The sequence below is a fragment of the Protomyctophum parallelum genome, assembly GCF_964188405.1.
Source record: "Protomyctophum parallelum genome assembly, chromosome: 14".
Classification (NCBI taxonomy): Eukaryota; Metazoa; Chordata; class Actinopteri; order Myctophiformes; family Myctophidae; genus Protomyctophum; species Protomyctophum parallelum.
The window spans coordinates 27463570-27484334 of NC_139709.1; the positions used below are offsets into that span (position 1 = coordinate 27463570).

Sequence of the window (20765 nt, forward strand, 5' to 3'; positions counted from 1 at the left end):
CTGTACTGCAAAACAAAAGTGGTTTCTGAGAGTTTATTTATTTATTGGGTTTTTTCCCCCTTTCATTACAGGGAAAATCCAGAGTAGGACACCATGGTGACAAAGTATTAAATAACACCATTCATTGGAGCGTACCTCTTGCATGGAAGCTCCGGGTTGACGTTGACAGCTTTGTGGAAATTGTAGAGACTAGCGGATTGGTCGTTGAATCGGAACAGCTCGATGCAACCAGTATAATTTGGAAATTTGAGCGATTCTGGTGGCTGAGGAAAAACACAAGATGCAAAACATACGTTTTAATTGCAAGGTTCTCTGAACTAAGGTCATTTTGTCCACACATACGCATGCAGACGCGCACACTCACACACAAATACATATTCACATTCTTTTATGATTTCATTATTTTACTTCATTGTCACTTTATAGGTTTTGTTGTTAAACTGTGTTAACACACAATGTGTTCTAGTAACATGTAGCAGTACAACTCTTATTATTTATTCCCTAGACTCAAATGGTGTGTTGCTTTTGCTTCTTTTGAGATTACATGTTTTGGGTCTTGTATTAAATATTACAATACAAGACCCGTTTTTGTTTGTGTTTATCTGATCTGGACAAATATTTGACTTGAATATATCTGCTTCTCTTTCCCCTATGAGGTGCTTTTATCTATTTGCCTATAGTATGTTTTGCTACTGTGTTATAGTGTATGAGCTTACAGTGAAGTCAGCAGGGTAGCCTCCGATGTAGAAGACAAGCTCACTGGACTTGAGATCCAGAAGGTTCTTGGTCTCCTGTCCCTGTTTGCTGGACGTCTGTGGGGTTTCGGGTTCGCTTGTGAAGGCCTTGGTGAGGATCAGTTTTGCGTCCTGGTAAATCCTTAATAATATACACACATCGTACGTCACTAAATACCCAAGTTATAACCAAAGCTATTACCTTTCTAAATACTTCTATTTAGATATTTATTTAAATGACAGAATCAGTTGAACAGATTACCTGTTCAGATCCACTTTGTCAAAGACAGGTATAGTTGTAGAGGGGGTGGTTTCTCCTGATTTGATCTCAGTCTCCACTCCGTTTAATTTGTACACACAGTACAGCACATTATTCCTCAGAGCCATACCTATGTAGTCTTTGGACGACTGGAACAGATAAAGAAGTACATTTTAGCTTAATTGCATGTGTTGAACGTATGTGAAAGTCATGTATTTATTTTGGAACGGTGCGTTCACTCACGTCTTTATTGCCGAGGTAGAGCACAAACATGTCTCCCTTGTTGGAGGCCTGTCTGCGTCTGCGTCCGTCTCCCCTACTGGGGGGCGCGGCTCTCTGCAGGGACAGAGACATGGACGTGTAGGCCTTCAGATCATCCAAATCCCTCGGGGGGCGCAGGAGCACGTGGCCGTCACCCGAGAATTTCATGGGGACCACAATCTGGAGAGAAGAAATGGACAGGATGAGTGGTAAATGAAGATTCTGTCAGTCCGTGCTGGGTTCAAGGTTTATGGCATGGAAGCTATAAATGGCTGTTCACTTCCTTTACCCTGTTGGCTGCGTCGCGGGCTTGTTCAATGAGCTCTTTGATCTTCTGGATGCTCTCTGATATGTTGCTGATAGGCGAGAGCTCAGAGCTGAGATTCTCCACCTCTGAGATCTTCTTTTCCAGCGATGGGATGGTGTTCAACAGGTTCTTCACTGCAAAGAGACAACGAGGGAAAGAAAGAAAGTCAAAAGAAAGTGAGGCAGAGAAATGAGCCCCCGAGTAGGGGAGACATATTTTATGTACTGTATAGGTGCCATCTTCTCCTCATTGCCCTCACCTGACTGGTCCACGTCGTCCATAACACTGCTGAGGTTGGAGTCCGGGGGACTGATGTTGATCTTATCGAGTTCATCTCGGATGCCCTTCAGTTCGTCCATGGTTTTGCTGGCTGTGTCGTTGGCTGAAGATGCCTTCCTCTTGGCTTCAGCAATCACGTCAGCGATGTCATCTGGTTGTCAGAGACAGGAAAGAAGAGACGCATAGGGTGAGCTGCAGTGCTTGGACCTCATCCAAACACTTACCACTTTCAACCTGGTGTCCCTATTTTGGGGTTGGGCATCATTACAGGGAAAACTTTCAAAGATTGAAAAAGCTTCGTCACACGTTGTGAGCTTAGAGTATATATTAATAGAGACGGCACCCGGAGGAAACCCTGAGGCGAAATGGACATTGTGGCCAAATTTGGTATTGCATCGTGGGGCCAAGGCTGGTCCGTTGACTATCATTGCGCACGTTCATGATGACGTGCAATGATAGCCAACGGCCAGCGCGTTCACGATTTGACCCAATCCATCCCAGAATGCACTCTGTTCCTACCCGGAAGGAGGAGTGAAATCGCCTCATGCGCTTTTGAGCAACTTGGGATGGGAGGAGAAATCCGGTGCTGTCTCTCGGCACGCAACACCAAGAACAGTATAGTAAGTATAAAAAGTATGGCTTTAGTGGTTAAGTAGTTAAGTATGGCTTTAGTGTTTAAGTAAGTGGTTAAGTAGGTAAGCCACGCCGTACCTCTTTTGATGTTATTTAATTCTGTCTGTGCTTTAAGAAGGTCCTTCTCCAAGGCTTTCTTCTTCTTCTCCGCGTTATGCAGACGTCTCTTTTGGTCACCGAGGTCATCAGCAGCATCTGTTGAGGCAAAGCTAGAGTTAGTAACTGAGCTATCCAGGTTTGATATAGACTGACTGGAAACTATAGTGACGTGGCTGAATACCCTGAAGAGCCGTCGTCGCCGCCTTTCCTTCCTTCAGCAGGTCGTTGCCGCTGTCTTTAAGCTCTCGAGCTCTTTTCACAAGGTCGTCTTTCTTAACGTCCTAAAAGGGGGGAAAGCATTTGTAAAGCTCTTACTCAGGATTTGCTGGAGAGGATGGGGAGGTGAATCTACTGTATGCATCTGCTTTCACCACTCTGGTTATTCATTCATTTTTATCGCCAGTGGGGATATGCGTTATCGCCCTTCAGGACAGACTAAATTAAATACATTAATTTCCCTTTCCCTTCTGATATGTTGGATATTTATGGTTGAAAACATCACAATTTAAAAATGTTCTGCATCCCTATTTTTTTTTAACCTTTTTTTAACAATATAAAATAATAGCAGATCTACAAGCTATCGCACTGAAATGCCCACTATCTGTGTTTCGTTTGTGTGTGTGTAGTCGAGAAACTTACATTCAGGGCCTTGTCGGCTGCATGTTTGGCCTCATTGGCTGCCGCCTCAGCAGCATTGATGGCATCTGTGATGTTCTTGTAGGCGTTGATAGCATCCATGGCGTCACGCACATCCGAACCGCCACTGGAGTCCCTCACGGCACTGTTGGACAGGACAAAGGATGCACGTAAACACATGAATCTGACTGAGATGTCAATACGCAACGTGGAAAAATGGGGCAAACTTGTCTACTCCGAAAGCTTTGCTTTCGAGGTAAATCTTTGGCTCCTATTATAATTATAACTCAGTTATTAAGCACTTTTAAGTGCTCCTAAACCTGCAAATGAACCAAAGTCACGGGAAACAAGAGCCTATATTCCCTGAATACCACCAATCTATCACTCGATCACAATCATAAAATACAGTGTATGCATGGTAAACCTACTCCTGGAGGTCATAAAACACAGTGTATGCATGGTAAACCTACTCCTGGAGGTCCTAAACACAGTGTATGCATGGTAAACCTACACCTGGAGGTCCTAAACACAGTGTATGCATGGTAAACCTACTCCTGGAGGTCATAAAACACAGTGTATGCATGGTAAACCTACTCCTGGAGGTCCTAAACACAGTGTATGCATGGTAAACCTACTCCTGGAGGTCCTAAACACAGTGTATGCATGGTAAACCTACTCCTGGAGGTCCTAAACACAGTGTATGCATGGTAAACCTACACCTGGAGGTCCTAAACACAGTGTATGCATGGTAAACCTACTCCTGGAGGTCCTAAAACACAGTGTATGCATGGTAAACCTACTCCTGGAGGTCCTAAAACACAGTGTATGCATGGTAAACCTACTCCTGGAGGTCCTAAAACACAGTGTATGCATGGTAAACCTACTCCTGGAGGTCCTAAACACAGTGTATGCATGGTAAACCTACTCCTGGAGGTCCTAAACACAGTGTATGCATGGTAAACCTACTCCTGGAGGTCCTAAAACACAGTGTATGCATGGTAAACCTACTCCTGGAGGTCCTAAACACAGTGTATGCATGGTAAACCTACTCCTGGAGGTCCTAAACACAGTGTATGCATGGTAAACCTACACCTGGAGGTCCTAAACACAGTGTATGCATGGTAAACCTACACCTGGAGGTCCTAAACACAGTGTATGCATAGTAAACCTACTCCTGGAGGTCCTAAAACACAGTGTATGCATGGTAAACCTACTCCTGGAGGTCCTAAACACAGTGTATGCATGGTAAACCTACTCCTGGAGGTCCTAAACACAGTGTATGCATGGTAAACCTACTCCTGGAGGTCCTAAACACAGTGTATGCATGGTAAACCTACACCTGGAGGTCCTAAACACAGTGTATGCATGGTAAACCTACTCCTGGAGGTCCTAAACACAGTGTATGCATGGTAAACCTACTTCTGGATGTCCTAAACACAGTGTATGCATGGTAAACCTACTCCTGGAGGTCCTAAACACAGTGTATGCATGGTAAACCTACACCTGGAGGTCCTAAACACAGTGTATGCATGGTAAACCTACTCCTGGAGGTCCTAAACACAGTGTATGCATGGTAAACCTACTCCTGGAGGTCCTAAACACAGTGTATGCATGGTAAACCTACACCTGGAGGTCCTAAACACAGTGTATGCATGGTAAACCTACTCCTGGAGGTCCTAAACACAGTGTATGCATGGTAAACCTACTTCTGGATGTCCTAAACACAGTGTATGCATGGTAAACCTACTCCTGGAGGTCCTAAACACAGTGTATGCATGGTAAACCTACACCTGGAGGTCCTAAACACAGTGTATGCATGGTAAACCTACTCCTGGAGGTCCTAAACACAGTGTATGCATGGTAAACCTACTCCTGGAGGTCCTAAACACAGTGTATGCATGGTAAACCTACTCCTGGAGGTCCTAAACACAGTGTATGCATGGTAAACCTACTTCTGGATGTCCTAAACACAGTGTATGCATAGTAAACCTACTCCTGGAGCTCCTTGGCCAGCTTGGTAAGGTTCCTAGCATGGTCCTCTGCTCTCCTCACAATGTCCTCCTTGGCTGCCGCCTTGGAGATCTCGTTGACCTTCTTGGTCAGGTCAGTCTTGGCGCCATCCAGTTGTGCGGCCAGCTGCTCATATTCCTGCAGAAAAGAAGCACAGGTGAATCTCTGTTGCGCTATAGACTGGGGGAATTCCATCCTCATCTCTTCACAGGATATGGAGCGTAGACATTGATGATTATCTGAATCTGACGGCGTGTTCGGACCTGATGGCTGATTTGTGTGGAGTGGAGTAAGAGGCAAAGCTGTTTCACCACGCTGCACAAACACTCTCTCTAGGTATTCATTGCCTTATACTAAGAAATAAGACTATTCATGATTTTTAATTATATGGAGTTATGCTGTCGAATGAGACATGTTGCAGGTTCAATTTGTCATCTGTACCTTTTGACTGTCGGCCAGCATTTTCAGCAGATCCTTTGTATTCTGCAGCTCGTTTTCGGCAATGGCAATTTGATCCTTGACTGTATTGCGTTCCTTCTTCAAGGCTGCGATGCGTTTCTGAAAAGAGCATAATATAGCACAATATTATATTACACTAGTGTATATAATATTCTATTCTATTGATAAAGTGTGTGTGTTATGTGTCATTACCAATAGATCCTCCAGTTCCTGTGCATTGAGTCCATTCTGGGTGTTGGCTTTCTTGACTGTGTTTCCAGCCACTTTCAAAGCCTCCTCCAAGTCCTTAAGCTTGGCCTCATAGTTCTTTATCAGGCCCCGGAGCTTCTTCGCAGACGCTTCATTCTGGTCACACTGCTTTCTCACATCGGCTTTGATATGCTCTAGCACTGGAGGAACAGAACAGAATAGAATTAAGGTTTACTCACAGAGTAACATTAATTTCTACTATGAGGTGTTCTGTATGTTAGTGACCACTATTTTGAGAACCTGTGAACCTTGTAAATGGTAAGTGGTGCATTTATGTAGCCAGAATTCACCCATTCATACACTGATGGCGGAGGAAACCATGCAAGGCACCAACCTGCACATCGGGGAGCAATTAGGGGTTCAGAATCTTGCTCAAAGACACTTTGACACTAGCCTCGGAAACCCAGACGTTTTTATTTCTGCTGATTTCTGATCGTCTGCACCTTTGTTAAATTGACACACACGCACACATGTACACACACACACTCCTCTCTCTCTCTGTCGCTCCAAGTAATTAGTCTCATGTCGCGCAGCTGCGCATAGTTTCTTGGCGGATCCTGCCGGGAGCTGCCTAATAGTGCCTATGCCATAAAAAGCATAGGTGAGTTCCAGGCTACTTTGACACTAACTCTTGTGACACCCCAGCTCTCGTTTGAGCTCAACCGACCAAATCTGCTTACTGACACTGATCTAATCAAGGCGAAAGCAGCACGCTTCGGTGAAATCTGACTGTGGCAGCATTGTCTTACGTTTCTTGGCTTCGTCTCTTTCTTTCTCAGCTGCGATCTTTTGCGGGTTGAAGTTCCGTCTCTCCATCTCCTTCACCATGCGCTGAGCCTCCTCCAGCATCTTAGCTAGGTCTTCATTGAACTGGCTGTCACCACTGGCACTGGTGCCTGCCTCCTTCAGTTGGTCCAACAGGGCTGCTCTCACACAGAAATAGTTTGTCTTAGTTTGATAGATCGGCAATTGCAAAAGAAACAGCATACATGTGTTTGCCAATAATGGAAAGCCATAAAAACAGATAAAACTAATGCATAATGACAAATCAATATGTGAGAATAGGGAAAAAACAAGGGTAAGAGCAGTGGAAGCAAACACAGCAATAAGTAATAAGTGGTAACACTACTATAGACAAAAATATAAGATTCTCCATTACCCTGGATTTTTCTGAGCATGTTGTTGACTTCAGAGTCCAAAGCCTTCGCTCTCTGGTGTGTTTTTTCTGCATCTGCCACAGCCTTCTTTGCATCAGCAGCCTTTTGGTTGGCCTAAAAGGAAAGTTTATTGGTAAACGTCACACGCCTTTTCACACTGTTATCGCATGATTAATACAGGTCAACACCTAGACAAGGTCAACACCTAGAACTGTATATGGCTGGAACGTGTATGAAACGTTGGAGATCTTTTCATTTGAAATGATGGATTCTGGAAGCTCAAGAATCCACCACTCCTGAATGAAGTGTCTGGTGCTGGGAGTCTGGTGCAACGCACAGGTCCTGAACCTGATGAGACGTAGGAGGGGCCCGGACAGGAGTCAACCCACTGAGCCTAGTCCTTCCACGTGCCAGACCTCCCAGTCCCGGCAGAGTAGTTCGGGAGCGGCGGACTGTGTGCGATGTTTTTTCATTCGAAGTGGCAACACTCAGCTGGTGATGTTCAGGGTACAGTATCTACATAGAGGTTTGGCTGTGCCAGTTTAATACATCATCCATGCTGACTGGAAGGGAAATGTACTCGACCATGTAAGTACTGTAGCACCACCCCCAGTGTCAAAATGATAAGAAAAGGTCGGTTATTAGGATACATTAGCCTGGAGGGTGACATCCCTCAGCCTAGACTGAGGGATTATTTCGCTGCGATTGGCTAGTTCGTTAAGTCACCATGAACAATGGCTTCATCACTCATGGACTCGGCCATTGTTTATAGGTCTGACTCTGGACCCACTGATGTGATCCAGCCAATGAGCAGTCGGTATAGGAAGCCCCAGTAGCCTACCTTGTCTTTAAGGTGATTGATGTCATCTTTGAGTGTGAGCACATCTTCCTCCAGCTGACGAACCTTGGGCTTCTGGTTGTTGATGGTGGAGTGGAACTTGTTGACCAATATCTGAAAAACAGGAAGAAAAGCAAATATTGCTGTACAGTGTCGGTGAGACTAATTAGTTACATACTTGTGTGCTGTATGTAAATAGTAAATAGCCTACATTTAAATACTTAAGTTAAATGATGAAGACGTGACTGAAATCCCTGGGCGAAAGAACCACCCGCAACTTGCCGCAAGTAATAATCTTAACCATCGATGACGCCATTTCTAACCTGTGCCAACACCACAGACTGTGGTTGACACACAAGGCCGCCCGCGGGGACAGAATGCACCGAGATCGCTTATCAGCGGAACTCTGGAATGTTTGGAAAAACACACCCTGCTTCTGCCGCACCGGGTGAGTGTTTGTGTGTTTATGTGAGAAGAAGATAATAAAAACACATTATTGTGCATCAGAGCAAGTTAATGAGAAGAATATGATTGCCAACATCATTTGTGACCAGATTTGACTGAGAGCCTGCCATCGCGCAACCTCCGGCTTTTCACCAGAGGAGTTTTTTTTTTAAATCCAAAATGAGTTAATAGCACAGGGAGACTCTTCACATACTAGAGTATGTCTGAAATACGTGTCAGAGCTGAAATCGACATGTAAATATGAAATAAATGCTTAAACATGTAGCTAGGGGCTGTATTTTGAGTGTCTTAAGTACCAGGTCTTATTACCTAACTTGAGTAAACTAAAGACCTGATCAATGCCATTTGGCTATTCTGAGTGGCCAAAGAGCATTGATCACGCCTCCAGGTCTTTAGTTTACTCAAGTTAGGTAATAAGCAAAATACAGCCCCATGTGTTATGTTAGAGTCCACAGAAGTGAACCTTTCAAGCCTGTTTTCTCAACTCAAGACAAGACATTACTCTATAAGCCATATCTCCAAAACTGGTGGGTCAAACTGAACAACCAATATGTCAATTTGAAAAATGAAAAAAGAAAAAACGAAAATTCAAAGAAATCCAATGGCAGTCCTTCAGTCAAATTTGGACACATTTAATCTACATTTTCTGACATTTGTCAGTGCTCTCTGCCGATGTCACCGTCTCTTTAGTAAATGACTGTACCTTGGTGTCTGCAATGGCCTTTTCCAGCTTCTTCAGCCTGTCCTGGGAGGTTGCACTAGCTGTGGCATTGTCAAGCTGAGCCTTGATTTTGTCCAGTTCGGCATCCAGCTTCTCCAAATCACTCAGTAAAGTCTGGGCACAGCTATCGCACTCTGTAACAGCATAAACAGCATTTGATTGACACTCGCTCATACCACACAGACTGTGTGTATACATATACAGTATAACAGAGTAATAATTCATTCACCACGAGCTTGACAAATTATGCTGGGGCCACACAAAACCTTTGTAGTAGAGAAGATAATACCTTGGCTACGCTGAACATCTACTTCATTCAAACCGCAGGAGTCTGGTAAGAAGCAACAATAGAAACAGGAAGAAACTCTGCCCTAGGTAGGGCCTACCTCAACATCCTCCGTCCTAAACAAAATTAATTAACTCCTTGTCTTATGCTTATATTGTTTTAAACAGCATCTTATTGTATAATGTTTAAAGGGGTGTGTTTGTGTGTGTGTGTGTGTGTGTGTGTGTGTGTGTGTGTGTACGCACGCGCGCGCGTGTGTGCGTGCGTGCGTGCATGTGTGTGTATGTATATATATAAATATCCATACAGTTTTTCATAATAATAAATAACAACATTAGACATTCTCTCACCTTTGCATGATCCATCTGTATTTGTATCTCCTGGCTCTGTGTTCTTACACACTATAGAGAGAGATTGCAATAAATAATTCAGAAAATGAGCGAGTTAACAAATGTAGCTTGGGGGAGTGGGGACCCCCATGGAACCCCTCAAGGACCCCTGGCCCTGGGTCCTGGGGAGTGGGGACCCCCATGGAACCCCTCAAGGACCCCTGGCCCTGGGTCCTGGGGAGTGGGGACCCCCATGGAACCCCTCAAGGACCCCTGGTCCTGGGTCCTGGGGAGTGGGGACCCCCATGGAACCCCTCAAGGACCCCTGGCCCTTGGTCCTGGCTAGTGCCAACAATAGCAGCACCCAAATGACTGACTGACTGACTGACCAGAATGGTATACACACTACAGAAAGTGAAATGAACAAAACACAGTAGAAAGGAAATAATAATTCTATTCTATTACATCTAATTATTATATTATTACACAAGCATCTCTAAACTCACCTCCAGTCCTTGAGTCACAGTTGTTCCCATTGCCATTACAATCACAGGGCTGACAGCTTCCTCCATCAGTTAGTGGATCACCATGGAAACCGGGAGCACACCTGTGTGGGTAAGAAACGGGTAAGATGTGGATAAAAACAAGCAAGATCTGGCTGGTAATTAGAATAATTCAAACATAACATTTTGCACATAATGGTTAATGGTTAATAATGGTTGTTTTTGATAAACTCAATGATCTAATCTATATAACCATATCCATAACTCTGAGAGTGTTCAAATGGAACCAAATGGATCAATTTGTACTCTCTCAGAGTTACAGAACTGTAAGGGTCCATTTGGAAATCCCCTCAAGGAACCCTGAGGGTCCCTGAACGGCACTTTGAGAACAACTGATCCAAACACTCCCTCCATGACGACCACTCACCTCTCACACCTCTCTCCGGTGTATCCTTTTCGGCAGACGCACTGGAACGCCCCAGACACCTCTGTGCAGCCTTCTGCAAAGCTAGAGAGGAACAGGGACACATACGCTTTATTCATGGCACCATACTCTGTGTGTGCGCGCGCGTGCGTGCGTGCGTGCGTGCGTGCGTGTGTGTGTGTGTGTGCATACGCATGACTTTAGAGGTGCCGAGTGGTATACTGTCTCACACCCACCTGTTAGTTGGCACACGGAATGGGCACGGGCAAATACGGCACGTCCTCTGAGCAGTGCGTGCGTGCGTGCGTGCGTGCGTGCGTGCGTGCGTGCGTGCGTGCGTGTGCGTGTGTGTGTGTGTGTGCGTGCGCATACGCATGACTTTAGAGGTGCCGAGTGGTATACTGTCTCACACCCACCTGTTAGTTGGCACACGGAATGGGCACGGGCAAATACGGCACGTCCTCTGAGCAGGGTTGCCGTAGTAACCTTCCTCGCAACGTTCACATCTGTCCCCGGCCGTATCATATTGACAGTTCTGACAAAGACACAAAAGACAAATATATTCTTTCTCAAACCACTTTAGTGAGCCTTGTATGCTACAGTGACGGAGATGAGAATAGATGTGCAAAATCTGCAAGCTCTCAACGCATCATGTAGTGATGCGTTGAGAGCTTGTAGATCAGGTAATTTTTGCCATTTGACATATTTGACACAAGTGGGATAACCAGGGTTGGTCACAGTCGAGAAAGCCCGCTCCCATTTACTGTAAGATGGGGAACGTTTGGACGCAAGAAAATGCCAAACATTTCACTGCCATTTCATCACAAAGGGTACTTTCCATGCTCTCAAAGGAGAGTGGTGTTCAGCAGTGCGTGTCTAGGTGGCTGTGGGTGCCCAGATGTACAATACAGACAGACACAGGCCTGATCTTGAGTGTTTTGCACAAGAGTGGAGAGAATGTTGGGCTTTTAGATATAGGGTTTCATATACATCCTTCCATCCATGAAGAATGTGACATGAAAAGTTATATAAAAATCAAAGTGAAGGGAGGGGTCCTGTAAGGCCAAATCAGAACAAGTCAGCGATTCTTAATGTGATTCCATAGGGTGCCACCATGTGGTCACTAGATAATACAGTAGGGTGGGGTGCCCATCAGTGGCCCACATAAATGCCCCAGAGGAGAGCCGTCTAGACTCTGACTAAGCTGATGTCCTGAATCAATCACTGAGGCGTGTCAAAATGTGGTCACCAAATTATTAGCGCTTTCAATCTGCCTTTCAGTAGATAGACCAGGTGGAGTTCAGGTGAGTGAGTGATGCAATGAGTGAGTGATACAGTGAATCAGTTAGTGAGTGAGTATAGGTGAGTAAGTAATATATCAAATGAGCAAGTACTGTACTGTACATCATTTGTGATAAGCTAAGACCAGCTCTTTGTTTGCCTAGCGGTTGCATGAGAAAGTTAGGATGTACGCACTTAGATAAACTTATTTTTAATGTCAAATACAAATGTCTTTTAATGATTTATTTCCATGTTGAAACATTACGTATTTTGTGAACACTCTGTATTGGCTATTGTTGTCTCTGTTTTATATGCAGAGGGGCTTATTTTTCTGCACAATATATATAGCACAATTCTATTGTCTATTTTTATGGTATACATTTTGTGTGGACCCCAGGAAGACTAGTGACCACTTTGTGGAAGCTAATGGGGAGCCTAATGAAGATTCAATAATTACGTGTTGCATTTCCATCAATGATTTTATACTGTAAAACGAGACATGGACATTGGCTATAACCGCTTGTTCGCAACTAAAAAGTGAAAGAGACTGGTCCCTTACCAGGCACTTCCCTGTCCTTTCATCACACTCATCAGCACGGCCATTACAGTCACAGCGAATACAGCGTCCGAGGAAGGGCCCACTGCCATCTCGGTAGTAACCAGGAGCACATTTCTGTAAACACAGGAATGCAACAATACTATCGTCACCGTCAAAACAATCATGAATACAGACTTGTTTAAAAGCTTTTCCCTTTTCCCTCCTAGTCAAGTTAGAAGCTAGGGGATTTATGTCCATCTTACAGACTTAGTAAATGGTATTATGGGATACCACAATAATAATTTTGTACAATAATATACATCACAAAGATACCATTTATCAGTGTACACTTGAGATTAGAGATCTAAATACACTTTAATTACACATAGGATTATTGTATATTTTTTGCTTTAAGATTGTGACAGAAAAGAACTATTGAAATAGACAGACCTAAACAGTACTTAAAAAGGGTGTGTCACCAAGTGTGCAATTCTGAATTCACAGCTCAAATAGAAAATAACTTGACCTGAATGCAGTGTCATTAAATGGATTAAAAACTGGAGTCCCCAAACATGCACTGATCTCTCAAAGACAGCAGTCTTGATGTTACCCTTAAAAACTATAATCCACAAACCCAGGTATCCCATCCATCCATCTGTGCATTTTACCTGGATCTGAGAACTGCCATCAATGTCCTTAATAGACGGGTACTTAACGGTCTGCCCTCTGTCATGTACCGAGGGGTACTGTACCCTCTGAGTACCCGCGTCATTTACGGACGGGTACTGTACATGCTGAGCTCCGTGGCCATGAGGTGAAGGGTATCGTAGCCCCTGTGTCCATCTGTCATGTTGCCGAGGGTAGCGGGTTCTCTCCCCTCTCTGAAAGGGCCTCGGGCCAGCAGAGCATAGTCCAAGCAAAGTCCCCCATAGCAGGGTCTGTAGCAGAGCCCTTCTCTGCCACCTTCTATCCACGCGTGTATCTGGCATTCCTATCGTTTAGTCTGTGTGAAATAACTCCCCGCTCTTCACTGTCTCAGCCTCTTAAACACACAGCCATAAGCACACGCGGAGATGACACGCCCCAATCACTACTACTCACCCCACCTGAGTCAGCTTTGGGATAGGCACACACATGCACAACGTGCGCACAACACACAGGGATGAAAGACGAGAACAAAATTGTTTCTACTTTTGAATAGCGAAACAACATTCATACATAATTTCACAAGAATGTCATGGGAGCAATTGTGGGAAAACCTCTGCTTGTAACAAAACACATTTACCATAGTGGTTTAGCTTGGGTATTTGTGTGAGCATGTTGGTGTGATTGAAAGAAAAGTCAGTCATCTCTAGACAGTACAGACACAGATCTCTGAATCACACAAGTCAAACATAATGGAGACGTCGTTTTGGGAGTGGCAGCTATACCGCTACACACATAAACACATCGGGGCTGTGGGGAAACACTGCCACACCCTATGTGGCAAGGTGTTCCCTCAGGGTACATATTCTCATTTCCTCTCAGAAACACCCTATACAAAAGATGGCTTGTACTGTATAAACACAGGTAGACAGACACTCTGCTTTGGCAACGGTGCTTAGAGTGCAATCACACAATAGAAAACCAACAAAACAATCACTTCAGATAGGTTGTACATGTACAAAATCAGGCTTCCTCAACACAAGACAACCACTGAGAAAAATGCGGACACATTTACACCTGACTTTCAACGTATTCTTTTTTGGAATCTTCCATCTTAATTGGATATGATATTATGATAAGACCCACAAATATCTGAGAAAGAGACATCACACATTGTGAATTTGTGGATTACAACTCTTTTTTTTATGGGCGGAAAAACCATGACACAGCGATTAAGGCTTTATAATCACTAACATTATGTCTGCGTGATTGTGTTTCCTATCCCACCCTGAGGCTATGCAGTTTGTCTGTGCGGCTCTCGGGGCAATGGGGGCATGTATTTTCCAGTACATTCCAGCTGATGAATTCTTACTCTTACAGTTGACCTCATTCACCCAGGGCGTGGCGCTTTGTTTGGGCATGTCAGGACCCGGGACGACCCCAAAGTACAGAGGTGAAGTTCTGGCTTCTCTGAGAAAAGCACTTGGTCAATCTGTACCTTTCCCTTCCAACCAATGACTGAACGAGCAACAACATCTCACAACTGATCTCAAGCCTGAGTTATTGGGTCACGAGGCAAACGTAGCATCCTATCTACATAAATATTGCCCCGGGCCCAGTCCCTTTATTTAGAGCAGCTTGCTAGAGCCGCTCTAGGAAGACACAGAGCAATGTGGCCGTTTACTTTCTTCATATACCCTGCAAGGCTAAATGGGTGTGGCTTTAGAGACAATTAATGGGCGTGGTTTTAAACAACGCTAAAATAGCCCAGCTCGGAGCCAGCCCGGAGTTCCATTATGTTATTTAATACTGCAGCATTTATCGTTTAGCTTGCCGCAAGCTGCTATAAATTAGGGCTGTGTTATTTTTTTCTTGAATAAAAAAAAAGACACAACAGGTCAAGTGTATGAATTGCTGGCAGGGTTGGCTGGGTGCGGGTGGGGTGAGGGGTTTGGGCTAGGGATGTCACGATCACGTTTTTTTGCTCCCGATCCGTTTCCGATGATTTGATTTTGAGTATCTGCCGATACACATTCTTCCCGATCCGATGTTCATATTTTTAAAGGACACTTATGCCATATCACAATAGTACAATATCCAAAATCACAGACAATATCCAGTCGAATATCATGATATGGATATAATATTGATACTAGGGATGTCCCGATCATGTTTTTTGGTCCGGATAACTGATTTCCGATCATTTGAAAATGACGTGATCGCCCCCCCGATTTCCGATCACGGGATCGGATGGGGACAACCCTAGTTTGGGGCGGTATGGATTCCCTCCCTACCTGACAGGAGTCTCCAGAATAACCCTAGTTTGGGGCGGTATGGATTCCCTCCCTACCTGACAGGAGTCTCCAGAATAACCCTAGTTTGGGGCGGTATGGATTCCCTCCCTACCTGACAGGAGTCTCCAGAATAACCCTAGTTTGGGGCGGTATGGATTCCCTCCCTACCTGACAGGAGTCTCCAGAATAACCCTAGTTTGGGGCGGTATGGATTCCCTCCCTACCTGACAGGAGTCTCCAGAATAACCCTAGTTTGGGGCGGTATGGATTCCCTCCCTACCTGACAGGAGTCTCCAGAATAACCCTAGTTTGGGGCGGTATGGATTCCCTCCCTACCTGACAGGAGTCTCCAGAATAGCGCGCGGGGCAGGCACATTTCTCCACGGTGCTGGCGGGGCTCCCCGCCCCGGTGTCAGTAGCCTCCTCCAGGCCCACATCACCCAGACCGAGGCGCTGGGTCTGCGTGAAGTACAGAGCCCGGATCCTCAGGCCCGCGAGACCGGCTAGAACCGTCACCAGCTCATCTCTGGACACGGGCCTGCTGGTGCCAGCGTGGCGCCAGTTTCCCTGCACGGACAATGGAGGATTTAGTGAGGGGATTATACGGGAACTCGTGTTAGGAATTCTGTTGAGAACTAATGAAAATATTTATATTTTATTAGATACAACTTATAAGACACATTGATAAATCACATTACATAAAGTGGGAACATTGATGAAATGAATGGTCTTTCTCACTTTAGTGTGAAATGGCAAATAGCTGACTCTTACTGAAAGCGACTACCAGTACAATAGTAAAATAGTCTTCTGGGAGTGAAGACAGTAGTAGAGTGTATGTTTTCCCCTTCAAGAACTTATATTTAGAGCAAGTACAGGTATGGGGCAGGTGTATCTCTTTACAAAATTATATATTCTCACACACTTATTATACGTTTAAATAAGGGTAAAACCATGTGAAAACCCACCTCAACAAGTTGGACCCTGCCCTGATAGAGCCTGTCTGGAGACGGGGGTTCTGGAGTCTGGTGGACCAACGTCATGTCCTGGCCCTGAGGATACAGTAAGTCCAGATGAACACCACTTATTCAGAAAGGGACAATAAATGTAATGGATCGTATACAGTGGCAAGAGTACATTTCAAGGCCCAGGCCGTAGCGTAACGGTCTGGGCACCGGACTGGTAATCCAGTCGCAGTGTGCCGCGGGTTCGACTCCCGGACCCGACACGGCCTTTACTGCATGTCATCCCCCATCTCTCTCCCGTTTCCTGTCAGCCTACTGTCTGTCCCTTCAAAAAATCAATAAAAAAGGCGTAAGCCGCAAAAAAATATCTTAAAAAAAAAAGAGTACATTTCAATTCTATTTATTTTCTTCATAACAGAGACAGACATTTCATCTATCCAGCCTTCATCAGTGTGAGGAGTTGTGTCAGTTTCCAGTGTCACTCTTGCCATTATTCAGAAAGGGAACGTAAGACATTGACAAAGAGTGATATGACAGGTAGAATCGTGACCCTACATACAGTAAGCAAAACATCTGGCCTGGTGTTCAGCAGAGTCATCCCTTCACTGGGGATGCCAAAGGACTTCATCTGGTACGTCAGGAAGCCTCCGTAAGATGACACCTGAGGAAAGGTAGAAGCCACAGGAATTAAGAAAAGTTGTCTATGCAGATTACAGTGTGTTAATTATAATAATTTGGTCCGTACTTCTTTGCAGAATATGCCAATATATATTTGCGTATATAGGCCTACAGTGAAATGTGGTATCTGCGTTTAAACCCATCCTATCAGGAGCAGTGGGCATGGAGCTCAGGAACGGGGCTAGGATGCGAACCAGGGCCCAATCAATCAATCAATCAATCGATCAATCAATGAGAGTGCACGATGTACAAATGGTTACATTCGAAAATTGTTTATACATGACATATAAATTAAGGATTGAGGTTGGACACGCCTGTAAGTATTGCCAAACATTATAATTGTTTTAATTCAATTACATTTAATTGCTGAAAAAAACTGTCATGAAATAAAGCACAAACCGACTTGTCTTGACCTTGCCAGCAGTCTCCATCTACATCTACTCACCCTGTCTCCTAGGTATGAAGATGGCGCCACCCAGTGGAGAATGTGTACCACAGCAGGCAGCTCCTGGATGTCTGCCACCACTGTGTTACTTGCTGGGTTCAGGACTGAGGGAACTTCCTCCTGGTCTGCTCTCTCCAGTCGCCAGCCACGCATCTCCACAAACTACAGTACCCACAGGGGACATTATATCCAGAGTGAGTCATCTCCACAAACTACAGTACCCACAGGGGACATTATATCCAGAGTGAGTCATCTCCACAAACTACAGTACCCACAGGGGACATTATATCCAGAGTGAGTCATCTCCACAAACTACAGTACCCACAGGGGACATTATATCCAGAGTGAGTCATCTCCACAAACTACAGTACCCACAGGGGACATTAAATCCAGAGTGAGTCATCTCCACAAACTACAGTACCCACAGGGGACATTATATCCAGAGTGAGTCATCTCCACAAACTACAGTACCCACAGGGGACATTAAATCCAGAGTGAGTCATCTCCACAAACTACAGTACCCACAGGGGACATTATATCCAGAGTGAGTCATCTCCACAAACTACAGTACCCACAGGGGACATTAAATCCAGAGTGAGTCATCTCCACAAACTACAGTACCCACAGGGGACATTAAATCCAGAGTGAGTCATCTCCACAAACTACAGTACCCACAGGGGACATTATATCCAGAGTGAGTCATCACGCATCTCCACAAACTACCCACAGGGAACATATCCACAGTGAGTCATCTCGGGAGGCATACTATGATCCGACGGACCATTGATCCGAAGGAGCATTGGTCCGAGGTGCACTGGGGGTCGGGAGAGGGTTGGGGTTAGGTTTAGGTGTCTGCCCCGGGGGAGGTTAGGGTTAGGGTGAGGGTTTGAGATAGGTTGGTTGCTATAAAATATAAGTTTGTAGATCTGCCCTGCCACTGTCATTAACATTTTCACCTACAGTATGCCCAAAATAGGGATGCTAGGTAAGATCAAAGTGATTCATTTAACATAGCTTTTCTGAAGAGCTGCTTTGTGTAAAAGTTTGAGATGTATAGAGATGAAGTGAGTTTAACATTGTTTAATGCAATCAGATAGGACTTGGGCTGTCAAGGCCAGAAAGTAGTTTTTAGCCACTCAGTATGCATTCTCGCATAACATCATGATGATGATGATGAAAATACATTAAATGAAAAACAGTATTTACACAACTGCAATTATTCAGTAATCTTTGCATGCATACAATTTCCACAGGCATTGATGGACATGCAATTATTTAAAAAATCACACTCGTGTGAAGTGAGGGGCGCTCTTATCATCATAGATCATCATACATCATCACATTCCGGCCAATCACTTTTGGCATCCTTACTTTTTCTGTCGTTTATCCTCACTTTTTTAAGCCCTCAGCCAATCAAATCGTCGCTATGGGGTACACACAGACACAAAGCTGGGCATAGGAGGGGCCAGCACCCCTCAAAAACATATACACTGACCTTCCCCCTGTGCTTGCTGGAGCTCTGACACTCGCCAGTCGCTCCAAAACAGAAGCAGCTAGTGCAGCCAGTGGGGTTGGACGGGTCAAAATGGAAGGCGCCATCCCTGCACGCATCACACCGGTCACCCACAACGTTTCTCTGCAACAACAACATGGAGGTCAGAAGAGGAGAAGAGGGCCACAAGGCGAGGCAAAACGGAACAAAGCTAAAAATGGCATAATGTTGTACTTTACACCACACTGACCTTGCAGACACACTTCCCTGTGTCGGGATGGCATACATCTAGCGTGACCCCACCCTGGTTACAGTCACACGGTGCACAGTTTGGGAAGCCATAATAGCCTTCTGCACAACGGTCACACTGCCGCCCCCCAACCCGAGGTTTGCACCTGCACGAACAATACACAGATATTGACTTGTACTCTATGTAATCTAGTTGAGACTTGCATTATATTGCCATCTGGTTTGGTTAATGCCCCTGGAGAGGTTTACTTTATATCTTTATTAGAAGTATACATAGGCTACTGAATATACAAGATACCGTTGTATAATACACTGTAAATCAGTATTTCAACAAGACAATTCAATGTGCTTACACAAAACATAATAATATAAGATAATAATCATAAGATACACAAACGACGTGTGATCTCACTGGTCCATTGCCTGTTTTATGATTGTAGAAAATGTTTAAGACACCTTTCCTTCTCTCATGGTCGAAGACCAAAGCTGTATTGTTTTTGTCCCCCTCAGCAATAATGTAAATACTTTGGTTTATTTGGTGGTTGTTTTTTTGTCTGTCTTTTTCTGCCCACTCTTTTCTTTTTATCCTTCTGAAATGTACAATCTGAAGTGATATTGCCCTGTTGCCCCTGTTTAAGTGTGGACTTGATGTCATATGTAGCTCATCTAAAGAAAAAAGACTATACAGAGACATTGGAGATGGAGCCACTTGGAGGGCGGATGAGGGAGGGAAGAGGGGTGAAAAAAAAAGAAATCTTGGGAATTGCACTTGTGTCCTATGTAAAAATGCTATCTATAATGTATTTCTTTTTCCAAATAAAACTAGGGGTTACGTATGTAACCTAGGTTCTATAACAGCGAGCAAGGCTGCTCACTTTTGGGAGTTGACGCCCCCTGGCGTAAACACAGAAGCACTACAAATAAACTCACAGACTTTAGGCTGGGACTTTAGACGTGATGACGTTGAAGACCCCGCCCGCCGGGTGCACTTATAAGCGTGCCTCAGCGTCACGTCTCCATTCGTTAACAATTGTTCTCTTCTCAAGCAATCAAGAAGGGAATCTTAGTGAGCAGCCTTGCTCGCTGTTATAGAACCTAGGTTACATACGTAACCCCTAGTTCTATTAATACAGCTTCGCAAGGCTGCTCACTTTTGGGAGACTTCATTAACTCCCTTATTGTCATCACGAAGTCTGGACCCCTAGGGCCCGTACCTTTATCTGTGAGCAAAGGACCACAGTACGTCCCTCAACAGGACTACTGTACCCCAACGGGAAGGCCAATCAGACCTAAGTCTGCAAATGTGCCTAAGAGGGGCCGACAGAACAACCGTCTTAACGCCCTGGAGAAGACCAACGTCCCCCGCGGGGGACCAAGTCTCTCCACCTAACTGGAGGCCACGCCCAGGACCGCATGCGCCACTGGCGCTGCTGTCACATCCAGTCTATAGAAGGTGGCAAAGGTGGAAGACGACGCCCAACTTGCAGCGGAACAAACATCCTGAACAGAGACCCCCCTACAGAGGGCCCAGG

The 20765-nt window shown here is 44.9% G+C and overlaps 1 protein-coding gene across 2 annotated transcripts in view; it reads right to left on the reverse strand.

The window, feature by feature from the left end:
- Window positions 1-20765, reverse strand: part of LOC310870627 (laminin subunit alpha-3-like) — an 88742-nt gene that overhangs the window by 10758 nt on the left and 57219 nt on the right. For both annotated transcript variants that reach the window (XM_083781885.1, XM_083781886.1), the window contains exons 35-61: window positions 19235-19379; window positions 18988-19128; window positions 17493-17654; window positions 16929-17030; window positions 16373-16456; window positions 15744-15974; window positions 12490-12603; window positions 11066-11184; window positions 10653-10733; window positions 10229-10329; window positions 9744-9794; window positions 9090-9241; window positions 7925-8035; window positions 7086-7197; window positions 6676-6849; window positions 5870-6066; window positions 5660-5776; window positions 5202-5356; window positions 3212-3353; window positions 2754-2853; window positions 2552-2668; window positions 1821-1991; window positions 1544-1695; window positions 1237-1434; window positions 997-1142; window positions 717-876; window positions 136-263 (exon numbers count right to left, since the gene is read on the reverse strand). In XM_083781885.1, coding sequence (XP_083638011.1) covers window positions 136-263; window positions 717-876; window positions 997-1142; window positions 1237-1434; window positions 1544-1695; window positions 1821-1991; window positions 2552-2668; window positions 2754-2853; window positions 3212-3353; window positions 5202-5356; window positions 5660-5776; window positions 5870-6066; window positions 6676-6849; window positions 7086-7197; window positions 7925-8035; window positions 9090-9241; window positions 9744-9794; window positions 10229-10329; window positions 10653-10733; window positions 11066-11184; window positions 12490-12603; window positions 15744-15974; window positions 16373-16456; window positions 16929-17030; window positions 17493-17654; window positions 18988-19128; window positions 19235-19379 — 3663 coding nt within the window. The remainder of the gene's footprint in view (window positions 1-135; window positions 264-716; window positions 877-996; window positions 1143-1236; window positions 1435-1543; window positions 1696-1820; window positions 1992-2551; window positions 2669-2753; window positions 2854-3211; window positions 3354-5201; window positions 5357-5659; window positions 5777-5869; window positions 6067-6675; window positions 6850-7085; window positions 7198-7924; window positions 8036-9089; window positions 9242-9743; window positions 9795-10228; window positions 10330-10652; window positions 10734-11065; window positions 11185-12489; window positions 12604-15743; window positions 15975-16372; window positions 16457-16928; window positions 17031-17492; window positions 17655-18987; window positions 19129-19234; window positions 19380-20765) is intronic.